Source organism: Alligator mississippiensis, chromosome 7 (assembly GCF_030867095.1).
Source record: "Alligator mississippiensis isolate rAllMis1 chromosome 7, rAllMis1, whole genome shotgun sequence".
NCBI lineage: Eukaryota > Metazoa > Chordata > Crocodylia > Alligatoridae > Alligator > Alligator mississippiensis.
In genome coordinates, this window is record NC_081830.1 from 8,009,320 (window position 1) to 8,027,775 (window position 18,456).

Consider the following 18,456-nt stretch of genomic DNA (forward strand, 5'->3'; position numbering starts at 1 on the left):
ATTAAAGTCCTAAATCTTTGTCTTTCCATGTCTCTGTCTAGATAAATATATATTTATCCAGACACCTGTTGATCCATCCAGGATGCATGGATGGATAGATAGCTGGCACTGAATAAAAAGCTGCTGTGATACAACCCTAATCTTTTTTCGGACTCTGGGTGCAGAAGGTATGAGCTAATCTTTTGTCACTCTTGCTCTTCCTGTAGCTCCAGCGTGAGAGGGAAGAGAGAAGCCATAGTCATGAAGAATAACACAGTGTTGACTGAATTCATCCTCCTGGGCTTTCCATTGCTTCAAGGTCTGCACAGTGTGTTCTTCTCAGTCGTTCTGCTCATGTACATCCTAACCATCCTAGGTAATGGCCTCATTGTTTTTATTGTGAGAGCCAACCACAAGCTTCACACACCCATGTACTTCTTCCTGAGCAACCTCTCCTTCCTGGAGATCTGGTACACCACGACTGTAGTACCCAAAATGCTAGAGACCTTTGTGGCCACCAAGACAACAATCTGCATCTACTGCTGCCTGGTCCAGACATTTTTCTACTTCTTCCTGGGCAGCACAGAGTTTTTCATCCTCACAGTGATGTCCTTTGACCGTTATTTGGCCATATGCAAGCCCCTGCAGTATGCCACCCTCATGACCAACAGGGTCTGTTTCTGGTTGGCCTTAGGGGCTTGGTTTGGTGGTTTCATGGCTATCTTCTTTCCAACTATTCTGGTCTTCCAGCTGCCCTTCTGTGACTCCAACATCATCAACCATTTCTACTGTGACATCGGACCAATCTTAAAAACAGCCTGCACGGACACCCACCTCATTGAGCTGCTAGGTTTTCTTGCTGCTGTCACGGTCATCCTCAGCTCTTTGCTTTTCACTGTGGTGTCTTACATCTATATCATTGCCACCATCCTAGCCATCCCTTCTTCTACAGGGCGCCGAAAGGCCTTCTCTACCTGTGCATCCCATCTGACTGTGGTCTCTATATTGTACGGGGCTGTTCTTTTCATGTACCTGAAGCCCAATGTGCATTCCTCCTCTGGTCTCAATAAGGTGGTGTCTGTGCTAAACACAGTCTTGACCCCTCTCCTGAATCCTTTCATTTACACAATAAGGAACAAGGAGGTAAAAGAGGCCTTCAGAAATGTACTGTGCAGAAAAAGGATCTAGGTGAGCCATGAGAGTTTTTCTGGCATGGAAAATAGTGGTTTCCAAGGTTGCCATTGTCTGAGGAGCATAAGGGGTGGGACACCTTACGCCCATGGTTTTGGAGCGACTACCTCCATTGGGATGCGTGGGATTTCCACTAGATACATATCAAGGGGACCAAGACGTCTCCAAGTTGTTCATAGCAGACAAAGTCCATGCTCTCTGCAGAGGGACAGCAATCTTCCATTATTTCCAGCTGATGCTTTTCTCTGCATACCTGGAGTTGCTTTGTTTCAGGGACCATAGGCAGCATGGATATGTTGGCAAGGGATATGGGGTAGCAGAGTCCCTGAAGAGTATATGCGCTGGTAGAAAGCCCTAATGAAAACACCTCTATTCTACAATCTGATCTTTACTCATAGGGGTGGTTATATTCTCCCACTGCATCTCCATTCACTCTGGTATTCCGTTGCCCAAGATACTAAAAGGTCTCATATAGTGATGTTCAGAGGAATAGCAAACACACAGAATGCATGGGACAGGGGGGCTCCCCAGGAGTGGGAGAAGCACCATTTGACTTGCCTCCCAAGATGCACCATACGGTGCAGCATTGCACTGCCTGAGTCCTGTGGCTGGACAGGAGCAGTGAAGGGCTTCCCCCACCACAACAAAGTCTTGTGGGGAAGGAGCGGGAGGGTGAAAGGGGATGGAAGAATATTCCCTCATCCCCACTGCCAGGAGTCTTTGCAGCCATGGGATCATAATGGGGATGGCAGACAGAAACAAGTGTTACAGGCAACGAGCAGGGAGCACAGATCCACACAGGAGACTATATTTTGGTGCTTGTCACTCTCACAATGCATTGCACAAAGCAGTTGACTGTGGGTTTCCACCACAGAGATCGCATAAGGGTGAAATTACCTCACATAAGAATGTTTTGGTATCAAAAGGGTCATTGCATAAAAGTGAATTTGCACATACAGAATTTGCATAAAGCCAGGGAAACCTGTTCTGCCCAAGTGCAGTGGGTAACTGTTATAGTGAATAATTGTTGACAGCACAGCCAGCTCTGTACCGGATGTGCTCTGAGCATCACTAAAAGTTGACTCCCCTCAGCCCTTCTTCATTCCCAGCTGCTCAGGAAAAAGGCCTAAGTCCTGTTTTGTCCCCATTTCCTTCACAGCAGTGAGGGCTAACCCTGTCTTGCATTTGGCATGTGTAGGAGTTTAAGTTATGCTAGGTCATAATTATGCTATGTCATAGTAAAGACACTGCAAAGGGCCTTGGGACTAACAGGCCTTACTGTCCACTGGATGACCTGATAAAGATGCAAAAATGAGGGGGAAATGGTCATTCAAAGTCAGAAATAGCAGCTGAACAAATGAGGAGAAAAAGTAAGGAGAAAAAGAGGTCAGCTGTACTGACCAGGAGTTAGATGAAGGCACCTAGATTAAGCAGGGAATGAGCTAGAAAAGCCATAAATCAGCAGGGAGTGATCTCTAGCAGGGATGCCTGAACGTGGAAGGGGGGAGGTGAATGTGGCAAGGAATAAGTTGCTGGTGTCTGGACCTGGCAAAGATGCAAGAAAAAAGGGCCAACTCTGCAGAGCGAGAGAGATAGGAGTTGGCATGGAGTGGGGGCATTCTGGCTATAAAATACAGGGTGGGAGAGATGCACTTTTGTAGCAATTTAAGGGGTGTCTCTACCCATACTGCATCACTTACCACTGTCTGGAAAGTTTTGCTAAGCCAGGCTAACTCCTGTGCAAACCCACTGACTACTGCCCTGAAAGACAATAAAGCTTTCTGAGCACTCATCACTAAATATGAATTTGAGATGGTCTCTCTGTGTTGCACCTGAGGTCCAGCAGCCTGGTTATAGGCAGATCCTTCTGCGAGCACCCCGACCCAAGCAGCCTGAATACCAAGAGCAACAGCAGGTGGGTGCTTGGTGGGGAAACCTCCCAAATCCTTGAGCACCTCAAACAACATCATGTTTTCTGCGTGTTGGATGTATTGAGCTTGAGGTCAGAGGGAAGCAGTGGATATATTTTCTACTCTTTAGGGTGACCCATGCCCAGATGGGTAGCACTAGAGTGGCCAGACCAATTCCTCCTGCTGAAATTCCTAGCATGTTTGCAATTGAATAAGGATTGGATGAAATGTGGAAACAGCTCTGTGGGCAGGGTCCAGAGCCAAGGGGGAGGCTCTTGGCCACTGGGGACCCCTCCCTCCCCTCGTCAGGGCTCTGGTGCCCCTCCAGACTCGGGAGGCACCAGACTTGGGACCACACAGCAGACATTCCTCTTCAATTACTTTCCAAACCAATGACTCTTCACTGTCTAGCGGTCCAGCTTCAATCAGAGGCCTTGGGGTGTATTGGCAGAATCCAGTTGCCAATCCACTTACACATTTGAATGACAATCCCACCCCTCTCCCACTACCAACACGAATGCCATCTTTGGCACTTACCCACAATTTTTCACCTCTATAAATCCCTACAGTGAGGTAAACAAAGCTATTGAGCATAAGCACGAGGTTACACACTTCCTGGACAGGAACACTGCAACGTGTAGGTGTATTCTTGTATTGGCTAGATCGCAGCATTATTCCTGTAAAAGCCTTGCACCTGTAAAAGTCTTGAACTCAGCATGTGCAAGACAGAGGAAGACAGTGGCTGGGAATATATTATCACATTCAGCGAGGTAGAAAAAGGGAACAGACTCCCGCACTGCCCTTCGGGGGCCCTGCTGCAGAAATGCTCTGGCAGGGCTGACGCAGAAGCACAGCTGTGACAGTGCTGGCTGCAGACCAAGAGTTCTTGCGCAGCTGTGAATGGCATCCTGCCCACTGTGTCTTGAACACAGTAATACATGGCAGTGTCTGCAGGCGACAGGCGGCTGAGTCGCAGGTACACGGTGCTGATGGAGTTGTTGGTGGTGATGGAGGCTCTGCCTTGCAGTGTTTCTGCATAATCGGTGTTACCATTAACTGCGTAAATACGTCCAACCCACACCAGGCCTTTCCTTGGAGCTTGTTGGACCCAGGTCATGAAGTATTCATTGAGTGTGAACCCAGAGGTTTTACAGGATATCTTCACAGTCTCCCCAGGCTTATTCACCACGACACCAGACTGGACTAGTTCCACTGTCGACTGCACCCCTGTGGAGAAGACACAATCATTTCTGACACTGCAGGCTTCTCCACACTGATTTGTATCCCACTATTCCTGAATATCACCCATTTACCTAGACACACTGTCAGCAAGCAGAGGCAGGTTAAGAAACACCTCATCTTTGTTGTCTTCTGCTGTGAAACCAGAGAGTAAGGTACTGCCATTGTTCATTCAAGACGCCTGTTCTGGGTAGGGCAGGACGCTGGCTTTTAGCTCGAGAGATCACCAAGCCACTTTGCATAGTTCCCTGCACAGCCAGGCGCAGCCAGGGATAAAAAGAAACAACAGGCTTCTGCCCCAATCCTCTTCTGCTTCCTCTGGGCCTGGGCCATTCACCCCCCAGCTCGTGACTGTGAGGGGAATGGCTCAAAGGCTACCGTGGCACAGGCCTACCCTAGGACACATGATATCCATCAAAGACAAACTATTGAGAAAAAAGTCAAGAACAGGAGTGTCCACTGCCTCAAATGTCTAATCACCTGTGCATGAGTACTGCCAAGCCAGCAAGCCAAATGCTGAACTGAAGACAGGGGCCAACATGACAGTATCATGGCTGTGTATGTGTGACTATGGTGAATAGAGAGAAAATTGGGCTTAGCCCAGTGTGTCAGAGAGAGAGGTGCCCCACTCAGCATTTCTCCCTCCTTTCTTGGGGATGGTGAACACTGGGATTTCTAGCAGCCGACCCAGAGATAGCAGGAGAGGTATGGGAGGAGGTTTGCTCAAGACCATTCTTGCCAGGACAGGCAGCTCTGTGGAGTAGAGGTGCTCTGGGCACAGCCAAGTGTTGGCTCCCCCCAGCCGTCCTTCACCTATGACTTTTCAGGAAAAAGGTGTAATCCCTATTTTCTCTCCACTTCCTTGTCAGCAGTCAGGTCTAACCCCCCTCCACCACACACACACACACACACACACACACACACACATCTGCCATGTGTAAGAGTTGCAGTTGTGCTTGGCCATGATTATGCTAAACTATACTTAATGCTTATACACTGCAAAGGGCCTTGAGAGTAACAGGCCTTACTGCCTGCTGGATGACAAGACAAAAGACACAAAAATGAGCAAAAATGGGAACTCAAGAGTTAGAAAGAGCAACTGAACAAGTTAGAACTCACTAGTAAGGTAGTGATAAGGAGAGGCGAGCTGTCCTCAGCAGGAGTAAGCTGATAATACTCCAATTCAGTAGGGAATGAGCAGGACAAGCCCAATCTCAGCAGGGAATGAGCTCTAAAAGGCAAGAATATTTGAGCACTTGTGGCACACAGGCCACGTCCCAGGGGACTGGAAAAGGGCCAACGTGGTCCCTATTTTCAAGAAGGGGAGGAAGGAGGACCCGGGCAACTATAGGCCAGTCAGTCTCAACTCCATCCTTGGCAAAGTCTTGAAAAGATTATTAAGGCTCATATATGTGAGAGCCCAGCTGGAAAAATTATGCTGAGGGGAAACCAGCACGGGTTCGTAGCAGGCAGGTCGTGCCTGACTAATCTAGTCTCTTTTTATGACCAGGTTACAAAACACCTGGACGCAGGAGTAGGGGTGGATGTCATTTACTTAGACTTCAGGAAGGCCTTCGATACGGTATCCCACGCCATACTGGTGAACAAGTTAAGAGGCTGTGACTTGGATGACTACACAGTCCGGTGGGTGGCAAATTGGCTAGAGGGTCGCACCCAGAGAGTCGTAGTGGATGGGTCGGTATCGACCTGGAAGGGTGTGGGCAGTGGGGTCCCGCAGGGCTCGGTCCTTGGACCGATACTCTTTAATGTCTTCATTGGCGACTTGGACAAGGGAGTGAAGTGTACTCTGTCCAAGTTTGTGGATGACACAAAACTGTGGGGAGAAGTGGACACGCCGGAGGGCAGGGAACAGCTGCAGGCAGACCTGGACAGGTTGGACAAGTGGGCAGAAAACAACAAATGCAGTTCAACAAGGAGAAACGCAAAGTGCTGCACCTAGGGAGGAAAAATGTCCAGCATACCTACTGCCTAGGAAATTACCTGCTCAGTAGCATAGAAGTAGAAAGGGATCTTGGAGTCCTGTGGACTCCAAGATGAACATGAGTTGGCAGTGTAACGAAGCCACCAGAAAAGCTAATGGCACTTTATCGTGCATCAGCAGATGCATGACGAACAGAACCAAGGAGGTGATACTTCCCCTCTATCGGGCGCTGGTCAGACCGCAGTTGGAGTACTGCGTGCAATTCTGCGCGCCGCACTTCAAGAGGGATGCGGATAACCTGGAGAGGGTCCAGAGAAGGGCCACTCGTATGGTTAAGGGCTTGCAGACCAAGCCCTACAAGGAGAGACTGGGGCACCTGGACCTCTTCAGCCTCCGCAAGAGAAGGTTGAGAGGTGACCTTGTGGCTGCCTATAAATTAATCATGGGGGTGCAGAAGGGAATTAGTGAAGCTCTACTCACCAAGGCGCTCCTGTTGGTTACGAGAAATAATGGCCACAAGCTAGCAGAGAGCAGATTTAGACTAGACATTAGGAAGAACTTCTTCACAGTTCGAGTGGCCAAGGTCTGGAACGGGCTCCCAAGGGAGGTGGTGCTCTCCCCTACCCTGGGGGCCTTCAAGAGGAGGTAGAATAGGTATCTAGCTGGGGTCTTCTAGACCCAGCACTCTCCTGCCTATGCAGGGGGTCGGACTCGATGATCTATTGAGGTCCCTTCCGACCCTAACATCTATGAATCTATGAATTTATGAATGTTGAAGAATGTTGAAGCTTAATGAAAGGGTGTGGATAGATGAGAGGTGGGAAGTAGGAAGAGGAGGAGCAGGGGCACCACAGGACCTTCAAGCAGAGGGAAAGGTGCTCAGACCTCAGGTCGAAGGAGGGAGGAAGCAAATGAAAGAATAATAGGCAGTTACCTTGGGATGACTTTAACCGTGGGATATACCCAACTAGACATGCTAGGACTTCCACTTTATACACAGCTAGGTCACTGGTCCACTTGAGCCTAGCTAGCTTACTCAGCTAGTGTGATTAAGGATCATGAGTTTCTGAAGCCAATGGCATGTAACTAGGGACCTACTCAAATTGAGGAGGCAGGTTGCTGGTTTCATGGGCAGATCACTGGGCTGGCTGCCATTTTTTTGTGGGCTTATTGTGGTGAGCCCCCCTCCACACACAGGCCCTGGTGGCCCTGGCTGCTAATTGGTTGAGAGCTGTCCATCACATGACTGCTCTTCACTGCTGATTGGCTGGAAGGGCTGTCAACCACATGACCCCAGCCAGCATTTTATTTTTAGTAAGTTTTTTATTTTCATGGATTTTGCAGACATTGCCCAATTTCATGGACAATGCCTGATTTCATAATTTCTGCAATATCTGTGGAATGAATTGAGCAGGTCCCTACCTATAATGGCACAATCACATACAGCCTTCTTTGATTTCACAGTTCAAAGATCTGGTACCCATACACAGAAAAGTTGATTTGGGGAGGCACAAGTCTGCAATGATAAGTGTGAGCTTCATAGCACTGAGAGCATACTGAGGTAAATGAAATACTTTGCCATAGTAGCCCTTTTTTAAAACAATGGCAGCCCCAAAAAAGTTCAGGCAAGAGGGAATATCACTGAATATTTTGAACACTGAACATATTTTTTGATAGTACGAGATCTCCTTCCCTGCATACCCAAAGGATGACATTTTCAAAGATAGTAGGAGGATCTTAATGGCAAGATTTTTTCAATGTAAGGCATCTCTGAAAAATCTCAGCCTAAATGGACAATAAAGACAAAAGGTGGAAGACAGGAGTGGGAAAAGGAAGCAGAGAAGTATGAAGTGACTTGTGCAGCATGACACCCCATGTTGATGGCATAGCCAGGTGATGGTTATTATGAATCTTATTCTCACAAATTAATGATGAAGCCCACCTTTCTATTCAAGAAAGGGACACAAGTATACCTTGCTAGAGTCACATTGCTCTTCCCTGGGCTACAGCACCCCCATCACTATCTCAAGCCCTTAAAAAACTGTGCTCTTTGCCCAAAAGCCTTTCTTAAGGCCTTCTGAACTTGCTTGTTCCTCAGGCTGTAGATGAAGGGGTTGAGCAGGGGGGAAATCACATTGTTGAAAATGGCTGCTGCTTTGTTGAAGTCCAGTTTACCATCATGTGCAGGCTTGACGTACATGAAGATACAGCTGCCATAAGTGATGAAGACTACCATGAGGTGAGAGGCGCAGGTGGAGAAGGCTTTCTGCTGCCCTGTTTTGGTAGGCATGCTTAGGATAGCAGAGATTATATGGACATAGGACACAACAGTGGTGGACAAAGTGCCCAGCACAGTTACGATAGCTATAATAAAATCGACCAGTTCAATCAGTTGTGTGTCAGTGCAGGCCAGTTTGAGCAGTGGTGAGTTATCACAGAAAAAATGGTTGATGATGTTTGGACCACAGAAGGGCAGCTGGGTTATGACAACAGTTGTGAAAAAAACGGACATGAAACTTCCCACCCAAGACCAAACCACTAAATGGATACAAACATTTCTGTTCATAATTACAGGGTAACGGAGTGGGTGACAGATGGCAACATAGCGATCCAGAGACATCACTGCCAGGAGGAAAAGTTCAGCGATGCCCACCAGGAAGTAGAAAAACAATTGCACAAAACAAGAGCTGATTGAAATGGTGTTGCTGTCCATGACGAGGTTGGCCAGCATCTTAGGGATGCTGATGGAAGTGAAGCCAATTTCCAGGATGGAGAAGTTCCTGAGAAAGAAGTACATGGGGGTCTGGAGATAGACATCTATAAGGGTAATGAAAATTATAATGATGTTCCCCATTATGGTCAAGAAGTAAATGAGAAGGAGCACAGCAAACAGCAGTAGCTGCATCCAGCGAACATCAGTGAAGCCTAGGAGGATAAACTGTGTCACTGCGGTTTGGTTCTGCATCACAGCCACTCTTTTATGCTGAGAAAGAATACAACATTCAAAATGAATAACTTTCTTGAAAGAATAGGGCAAGAAGACCAAGGGTCAAGGCAATGAACCCAAATATTTTGTTCCATTGGCTCAACTAGTTTTATGTGGAAGAATCTCAGAAACTATAGGAGAAGGTTGGGGCATAAACCATTCATGTTAGTGGGCTAGGTAACTAGCAAGAATGAAAGGAAAGAAAAGAAGAAAATGAGGAAGAAAATGTCCATGCCCAGGCACAGAGAGAGAAAGAGAAAGAAACACCACATAAAAGTATGAAGCAATATGTAGGGAGATAGATAGTGTTGGACTAATATTTTAGCTACGATGGACTAGGAAATATGCTGGTGGCAGTGATTTTTGCAGGTGATATTTTTTATTGGAACAATTGCATGGATGAGATAAACTTAGACATAGGTAGACAAGGCTCTTTGAGTAAATTTGATATCTTAGACCAACTCAAATAGTTGGAAAAATTCTTTTTTGCAAGCTTTTGGGTATAAATACCCTTCATCAGGCTGCAGTTGGTATGTGCTTTTCCTGGATGGAAGTACTATTACTATTACCATTCATTCCATCCAGGAAGAGCACACACCAACTGCAGATGCTTCCTCAGCCTGATGAAGGGTATGTATACCCAAAAGCTTGCAAAGAACAATTTTTCCAACTTTGAGTTGGTCTAATAAAAAAGATCAGGTTTACCCAAAGAACTTTGTCTGCCTATATCCTTAGGCCAACACGGCTACAACCTATACCTCCATAAACTTAGACAAGCATTCAAATGCAATGCTTCAGTGATGATTCTACAACATCACTCCAACCTACCACAACATCAAAGATTTTGATATATGCCGCTTACAGTGGAAAATCCACAACCTAAAGAAACAAGAAGCCAAGCTATGCAGTGACATCTTCTTCCTAAGCTTGTGCAACAAACCAGCCTCATTCCTAGGGGACTCATCATTTGCAACCCTCTAGCTAAGACACACAACTCTAAATATGTTATGCAGCTATGCAAGAGAGCATCAGAAAAAAAAGGAGAAACCATCTTGTGTAGGTGATCTATTCCAAAAGATATCAGTTTAAACAGGACATAGAGATATGCTCAGAGATATTAACCTGGAGACATACCTTGATGCTATGCAGCAGACCCAAACCTGCCGCCAAACAGCCTGATGACAGCCAAAACTTGAAGAAGAATTCATGGCATTTGGAAGCTTCTCTAAGTTTATTTCACCCATGCAGTTGGTCAAATAACAGATTTTGCCCACAAAAATCCTTGCTTTTAGGTCAGGGACACTCAACCAGTGGCACCTTTATAGGAACATAAGGACATCAGCAGTGCCATAGTGGGTCAGATCAATGGTCCATTTAAATCTAGTATCCTGTCTCTGACAGTGGCAAAAATGGACTGCTTTAGACTGGGACAGCACTAAACTGGATATAACTGAAGTGGTCTATCCCCTAGTCATTACCTTCCCTGACATCCACCATTATTGGTTTAGAGCTACCAGAGGAAACATCTCCAACTGGTCTGTTCAAGAACTGTTAATAGATCTATTCTGCATGAATTTGTCTAGTCCCTTTTTGAACCCCACTATGCTATCTGCCTTGACCACCTCTGGTGGCAATGAATTCCACAAGATAACAACATGTTGTGTAAAAAACAAACAAACTACTTTTCCTTGTTAGTTTTAAATCTTTCTCCTACTAATTTCAGTGCTCTCTCTCCCAACCCAATTCTAGTATTTTGATACTTGGTGAATAAGTTCCCTGTTCACTTTATCCACTCTTCATGAATTTATAGACCTCTGTCATATCCCATCTCAGCCTTCTCCTTTCCGAAATGAAGAGTCCTCCCTTTTTTAGTTTCTCCTAGCAACTGCTCCATACCCCTGATCATTTTGGTTGCCCTTATCGGTACCTTTTCTAATTCTAGTACGTCCTTTTGGAGTTGCAGAGACCAGAACTGCACACAGTATTCCAGATAGGGGTGCACCACAGATTTGTAAAATGGTTCGATGATGTTTTCCATGCAGTGTTAGCTGTCTTAGGTGTGTAAACATGATTCACAAGTTAAATCCAGAGGTTTCAAATAGGATTCCCTAGTGTTAACAACTTTCTGTCTTTGTCTTTCTGAGTTCTTTACAACAGAAGAATTGGGCTATTATTTTTCTATAGTCAAGAAACAACTGAAAACTAGGACATGACATTTTTGAAGGGTGCCTTGAGTTTATTAAGGGATGCCTTGAGTCTAGTGAGGGGTGCTTTGATTCGAAAAGGCTTTAGAACCACCACTGTAGGTAGGTAGATAGGTAGATAGAAGCACTTTTCTGTAAATCTTAGTCTGATATTTTATAGATTGTGGCAGTAAATTATGATTTCTTAAGATAGAGATTCAGATGTTGAAAATAAAGATGGCAACGGTGCACAGTTAATTAAATTAACATTGTCACAGCTAAAGATGAATGAGTAAGGTTCTAATCAGGGACTAGTAGACTGCATTTTTTATAGCATTTATGGGAGCTAGATGCATGACACTGAATAAGAGCTTGATTTCTGAGTCCTTGAGGTGGCTTGGAAGACCCCAACTTTAAAGAAGATCGCTTCTTCATTCTTTCCTGCAGCACCTTAAATTTTAGATTTAGCCACTTGTTCACCACAAGGACCCTGCTTTTCCAGTGAATTTGATGTGGTCCATATGAAGTCTTAGTCAAGTAATCTTTTTTCTTTTTGTATAAAAAAAAAAAAAAAGAAAATCAATCCATTTTGCATGGTTCTGATTTCTTGTATCTTTGATTCCAACCCTCCAGGCAGTGGTTCTCAACCCTCTTAGATTCAAGGCACACCTCAGAAAATGCCAGCTCTGAGTTTGCTTGTTTTTTGACTACAGAAAAATGACAGTAGTTTTTCTGTTGCAAACAGGTCAGAATGTTGTAACACTATGGATTCCTATTTGAAACCTCTGGATTTATCTTGTGAATCATGTCTGCATACCTAACAGTGCTAACATGAACCATGGCATCCTTGATAGGAGCTCCAGACACCCCAGGATGTCAGAGAACCCTGGCTGAGAATTGCTACTATAGACATACATACAACACCCCTACAGACATACTTACAGATTTGGGATTTGAGGACAGCAAGTGTTGGTCCAAGAGAAGACTTGTTCTTCAAGTGGGAAATGGCACTTCCTATGGTGACTTCAGATGCTCCCAACCTTTCTAAACCACATTCAACTCCATATGAATAATTTCTAAGCATATGTTTCCCTTGACAAATACCCCGAGATGCGTAGCAGCTGTATTCTGTTTTTAAAGGATATTTAGGACCATGGTTACACTTTGCTTTATTAGTGCTTTGAATAGATAAGAACTTTTTTCCCCCCCCAACTGTTCAGTTGGCTTAATAAAAGATATCACATCTACTCAAAGAACCTTGCCTGCCTTTAATAGATAATTCATTTTTAAGCCTTAGGAGATCCTTTATGGAAATGTTATCTGACCTTCTTCACATAGTTATTGGCACTACTAAGCAAATACTTTCTGGTTGAGCTAGAGACTTTCTTTCAAAAGGATCATGGTTTCAGATCCTCAGCCTATTTCTCTCTACCAACACATCACCGAAATAACCCCCTCTCTGTTTGAGATGTCATAAGAATTAGATACTGCAGATGAGGACTTGTACAGCTAGGTAGCTTAGCATTTGATCGAACAAGAATAACAATGATAGTAACAAGACAGTTAAGAAATTGAAATCCTCTTAAGAAACATGTACATCAATTTTCTGTAATTTATCTCTACATTGACAGAAACTATCTATGGTCTCTGTACTCTTAAACAGAGAAAAAAAAAATCAGACATAGGAAATGATCTGCTTTGGAGATAATACAAAGGAAGAGAAGAGGAAGAGGAAAAAGAGGACAAACATTACAACAAAGTTACAGTATCTCAGTGTCCACGAAAATCAATGCCTTGGGATGTAACTAAGCACGAGGATTATTGGCCATGACTTTAGATCAGGGCAAATACATCCTTTAAAAAAAAATTATATTTATAATTTCTGTGATTCTTTTTTCCCCTCCCCTCAGAATTCCTTCTGACATCAGCTGGCTAAAAACACCACAATTCCCCTGAGGATGTGAGCATAGCTTAGCATGTCAGCTCCTGTGAAAGTTTGGGGAACTTTATGACAAAGTTCCCCTCCCACTTCTCCAAATAGAAATAAGAGTATAGCTGGAAGAAAATACATACCACACACCCACATAGACAGACAGACAGAGGGGGTATATCATCTATATCTACATTCTACTACTATTCCTCACTGTAGTATTTGACCACCTCCCACATAAAATCATTACTACTCTCCATGGACCAAGACCTTATGGTGGTAAAGAGACTTGCACGCCCCAGTGATCCTTAGATCTATGTTGCCCAGAGTCTCATGCTTCTGGCAGGGTCATCCATGGTGAGCAAGCCTGTGGAGAGGTTTCAGGCAAACTACTGTTTGACTCTATGCCTTCAATGTTGGATCAGGCAGAAGAGGATGTCAGGATCTCAATGGCTGTAAGGACAGAAGTCTGTAGCAAGATGGAGTTTTCCTATCATCTAGGGTTCTCCCTTGCCATTGCACCCAGATCTTCACCTTGACAAGATGGTGTGGTTGTTGTTTCCATGCACCGGCTTCCTCATGTTAAACAAAGTCACACTGAAGCTTCTACTGCAGAAAATAACACTCTCCTGTACTGACCTTCAAAAGCCCCATAGCAATGGAACCGGGTGATGGAAAAAGGAGCAATGATTTTTGCAACATGAAATGTTTGCACTTTGCTGGACAAGCAAGACAATGAACAATCAGAAAGAAGAACATCCATTGTCTCCAGGGAACTAATGAGATACAACATTGATATTCCCATCTCCAAAGAGAAATAATAGTAGATATAGAAATGGTGGAGATGGAAAACTGGCTGGAGCATTGGGCTCAGAGGGTAGTAATCAATGGCTCAATGTCTGGTTGGCGGCCGGTATCAACTGGAGTGCACCAGGGGTTGATCCTGGGGCTGGTTTTGTTCAATGTCTTCATCAATGACCTGAAAGATGGCATAAAGTGCACCCTCAGCAAGTCTGCAGATGACACCAAGCTGGGAAGGAGTAGTAGATATGCTGGAGGGTAGGGCTAGGGTTCAGAGTTTGTGCGCACAGGGTATACAGTGTGAATTAAAAAAAAGCTGGAATCTTATTGGGGGAATAAAGCACAACGCCACATCTATTGAAACATAAAACATGCAACATGAAAAGAATAAAGAACAGTAAGGTTATTTGCTTCACTCTCTCATGCATATTCATTCATTCAAAAGAGACAAGCACACACAGAAGTTAGGCAGTCCTGCAAAGGTTAAGGTGTTACTAAGTTTCAAAGTTGCTCAAGGTCAGTCTAGTGGCCGCCCAGGTTGACCAAGAGAGTTGGAGTCAGGTCTTGTTGGACGTGCCCAAAACTCCTTCTTGCAGGTGGAAAAAATACCAAGCCTTGTCTTTGTGTTCATTCTTTATAGTACTAGCTGTCCATACCAGCCTACGGAGTCAGACGAGAAGGCCATCCTTCTTGTCCTGTTGGCAGGCTGGGATCTATAGGTCATGATCTTCTGGCTTTGTGGTCTGCAGTCTTTACGGGCCATCACTTGCAGTCTTCAGCCATTAGGATGGAACATTTAGTGTTTGGTAAACCTTTACTGCTGACTGTAAGTCGCTGCAGCTCTTAACCGTCAAACCACAGAAGGCTATTTTCGCCTGTTGCAAGAAGCCTGTCTTTCTGTGTCGCTGGTACATATGTCCATCATTTATTTTGTTACGTCTTTCTACATAAACCAGACATATCTACACACACCAGATATACCACAAACCCTTACACAGGCATTTTCCTTATACTAAATTTAAGTTTTAAAGTCACGAGACCAATAGGTCAAATACATTTATGCTAGGCAATAAGAAATTTAAAATACATGGTTAATTCCAAGTACTAATAATGACTGATCAAATTATAGTAAAAAGTAAATCATAACCAGATAAACTTTATCTTAATGGTTAAATCTTTTCTTTATATAAAAAGAGAACTAACAAAATAAACAGTCAATGCAATTATAATCAATAACAAAATAAGCAATTAAAGCAATTATAGTCACTGCAATACTACAAGAGTGACCTAGACAAATTGGAGGACTGGGCCAAAAGGAATCCCATGAGGTTTAACAGGGACAAGTGAAAAGTCCTGCACTTAGGCTAGAATAATCCCATGCACCGGTACAGGCTGGGGGCTGACTGGCTGGGCAGCAGCTCTGCAGAAAAGGGCCTGGGGGTTACAATGGACAATAAGCTGAATATGAGCCAGCAGTGTGCCCTTGTTGCCAAGAAGGCTAATGGCATCCTGGGCTGCATTGGTAGGTGTGTTGACAGCAGATCCAGGGAAGTGATTATTTCTCTCTTTTTGGCAGTGGTGAGGCCACATCTGGAGTCCTGTGTCCAGTTTAGGCCCCCCACTACAGAAGGGATGTGGACAAATTGGAGAGAGTCCAGCAGAGGGCAATGACAATGGTTTGGGGGCTGGGGGACATGATATATGAGGAGAGGCTGAGGGAACTGGGATTATTTAGTCTGTAAAAGAGAATACTGAGGGGGGATTTAAAGCAGCCTTCAACTACTTAAGCTTGGCTCCAAAGAGGATGGAGCTGGACTGTTCACAGGAGTGGCTGATGACAGAAAAAAGAGCAATGGGCTCCAGTAGCAGCAAGGGAAGTTTAGGTTAGATATTTGGAAGAATTTTCTCACTAGGAGAGTAGTACAACACTGGACCAGGATATACAGAGAGGTGGTGGAATCTCCATCCTTGGAGGTTTTTCAGGCCCGGCTAGACAAAGCTTTGACTGGGATGATCTAGCTGGGGCTTGTCCTGCTTGCAGCAGGGGGTTGGACTAGATGACCTCCTGATGTCCCTCCCAACCTCATTTTCTATGATGCAAAGGGAAAGAGCTGGGATCTGATATTATCAGAATCCCACTTCTTCCTCCCACAGCTATTTCCCTTGTCTGTAGTCAAACATGAAGATTTCAGGTCATACTCCTCAGCCATCTTTGGACTCACCAATGACTCACCTATTTACTGGAATACTATACTCCTAGAAGTAAGGGACTGTGGCTATCACCTATATATATATAGGATAATAGGATGAGAGGAAAGTAGGGATATACAGGATCTCACAAGGACATCTAATCCAGTCCACTGCTCAGGGGATTGTCACCCCTGACTAAAGCATCCCAGCTATGTGTCCCTGAAAGTATTTCCCCTCTCAGATGTGGTCCCCCTGGGACCTTTGACCACACAGGCCCTGGCCTCGCCTCCAAGGCCAGTTGAAGCCCCAGGCCCTCAGCTCTGGGTGCCCCTCGCGGTGAACCCTTGGCCTTTTTGACCGTTCTGGTCCTGGCCCCAGCACTGACCAGTCAAGGGTACTCTACGTCAGGCCTCTGAGTCTCTAGCCCCACCCTCTCTCGTGGGTCCACCTTCTGGCCTCTACAAGGGGGTAACCCACCCGGTTGTGGGACCTGGGGTTAAGGTGCCCGACCCACTTTTCACTGGGGTGGGAACTGGCCTGGCATTTCCTGGGGGCTCCCACACCACTGGGAACCCCACCAGGCCACCCACTCCCGGCAGGGTGCAGTTTTAGGTCAGGACCAGGACCAGGGCCAGGGCCAGGGCCAGGGCCAGGGCCAGGGCCAGGGCCAGGGCCAGGGCCCTCCACATCATCCCCTACAGCTCCTCCCTTACCTCCAGGATGTTCCAAGCCACGCAGCCAAGCAATGTTACTGCCTGGTGTGCCAGCAGTGAACTGCTCTGTTTATATAGGGGGCCAGAGATCTAAAATGGCCGCCGCAATCAAGCATCTGCTGGCTGCCTGGCTGAGTCCTTAAAGTGGCAGGCACCAATAGTTTAGATTAGTGAATCTCAGCAAGGGGGCCATGGGTGCTATGAGACTCTTATAGAGGTGTCACAGAATATTGGCACTTTTAGGTGTATGAACAATAAGCAATTTTGAGGTATTCCAGACAAATACATTTTCTTCATGGTCTGGCAATGGAACTGTTTTTACATTTTACGTTTTGTTTTGGGGTTCTTAATATCTGAAATAGGGTTTCTTCTTCAGGTTTAAATGAAAACCTCTTTGATGGCCATGATATCAAACCAATCCTCACTCAACAGAAAATTCCTAGGAAGAAGAAATGATACATTTTGGATCAAAAATAGAAGAAATTTCTTTCAACTTCAAGGATGCGTTGTTCATTCTACCCTGTGTATTCATTACAAAGAGAAATAATGAGCATCACAAAGCTCCGCAAACTTGGTTGAAGGTCCCCAGAGATATTGTACTTCTCATTAGCCAGCACATTTTGGAAGGAATTGCTATAGCAATCAGAAACAAACCAGAAAAAAACATTAGTTTTAAATGGGTCCTGTAAATAGAAAGTGCCACTTATCATGAACCCAAAGCAGAGCAAATGTGCTGTTACTTTGCAAGAGATGGATTTCATTGCCTGCAAGAAGGGTATAACAAATTTGTAGATACTTTTTAATCAGAGCTCCCTACGATTGCTGTGATGTCCTCCATCCTCACAGTGTCAAATTTTCAGTTTTTATTATTCTTTTAGGTTAAGTTAACTGGAATTAGATATCATAGAACAAAAAGTTGATTTAATGTAAACATTACACTATAAATTTACAGCTATATTTTTTTTGTAATGATCAGATCCTTCCTAGATGAATTTCTCTCTGCTTCATGGCAAAAGAGAGGCCTTTTCTAAAGGACTAGACAGACCTATGCCAAGTGTAATGGGCCACATGACAAAATAAAGGAGCAAGTTGCTAATCTGCGGAGCGTCTCACATCAGTGTGCTACAAGAACCTCTTGGGTTCCATATTTTCATCTATTCTCTGGACAGTCTCACACAGGTGGACTTTTGCTTATTCCAGATCTTTTCTTGTTTTGTCAGAGAAGAGCAGCGCAACACACATCTGAAGAACCAAGAGTAGAAAGTTGTTCTGAGGTTCTTCCCTTCTCGCACACAGGTGTCTGCATTGTGTTCAACTCGGTGACTGTGGGACTTCTAAATGCAGGTCCCACCAACTTTTTGCATCTTGAAGCATGATAACTAAGTGCCCACT

The 18,456-nt window shown here is 44.9% G+C and overlaps 2 protein-coding genes across 2 annotated transcripts; one reads left to right on the forward strand and one right to left on the reverse strand.

Moving 5' to 3' along the window:
* The first annotated feature begins 204 nt into the window (after nt 1-204).
* On the forward strand, nt 205-1,167 carry LOC132251577 (olfactory receptor 6X1-like). The gene has a single exon (XM_059731389.1). It carries the CDS (start codon nt 241-243, stop codon nt 1,165-1,167), a length of 927 nt encoding a protein of 308 aa, XP_059587372.1. The 5' UTR covers nt 205-240.
* Nucleotides 1,168-8,281: 7,114 nt separating this feature from the next.
* LOC102565289 (olfactory receptor 6E1-like) lies at nt 8,282-9,226 on the reverse strand. Its single transcript, XM_006268131.2, has one exon. The coding sequence runs from the start codon at nt 9,224-9,226 to the stop codon at nt 8,282-8,284; it is 945 nt and encodes a 314-aa protein (XP_006268193.2).
* Nucleotides 9,227-18,456: the final 9,230 nt, after the last annotated feature.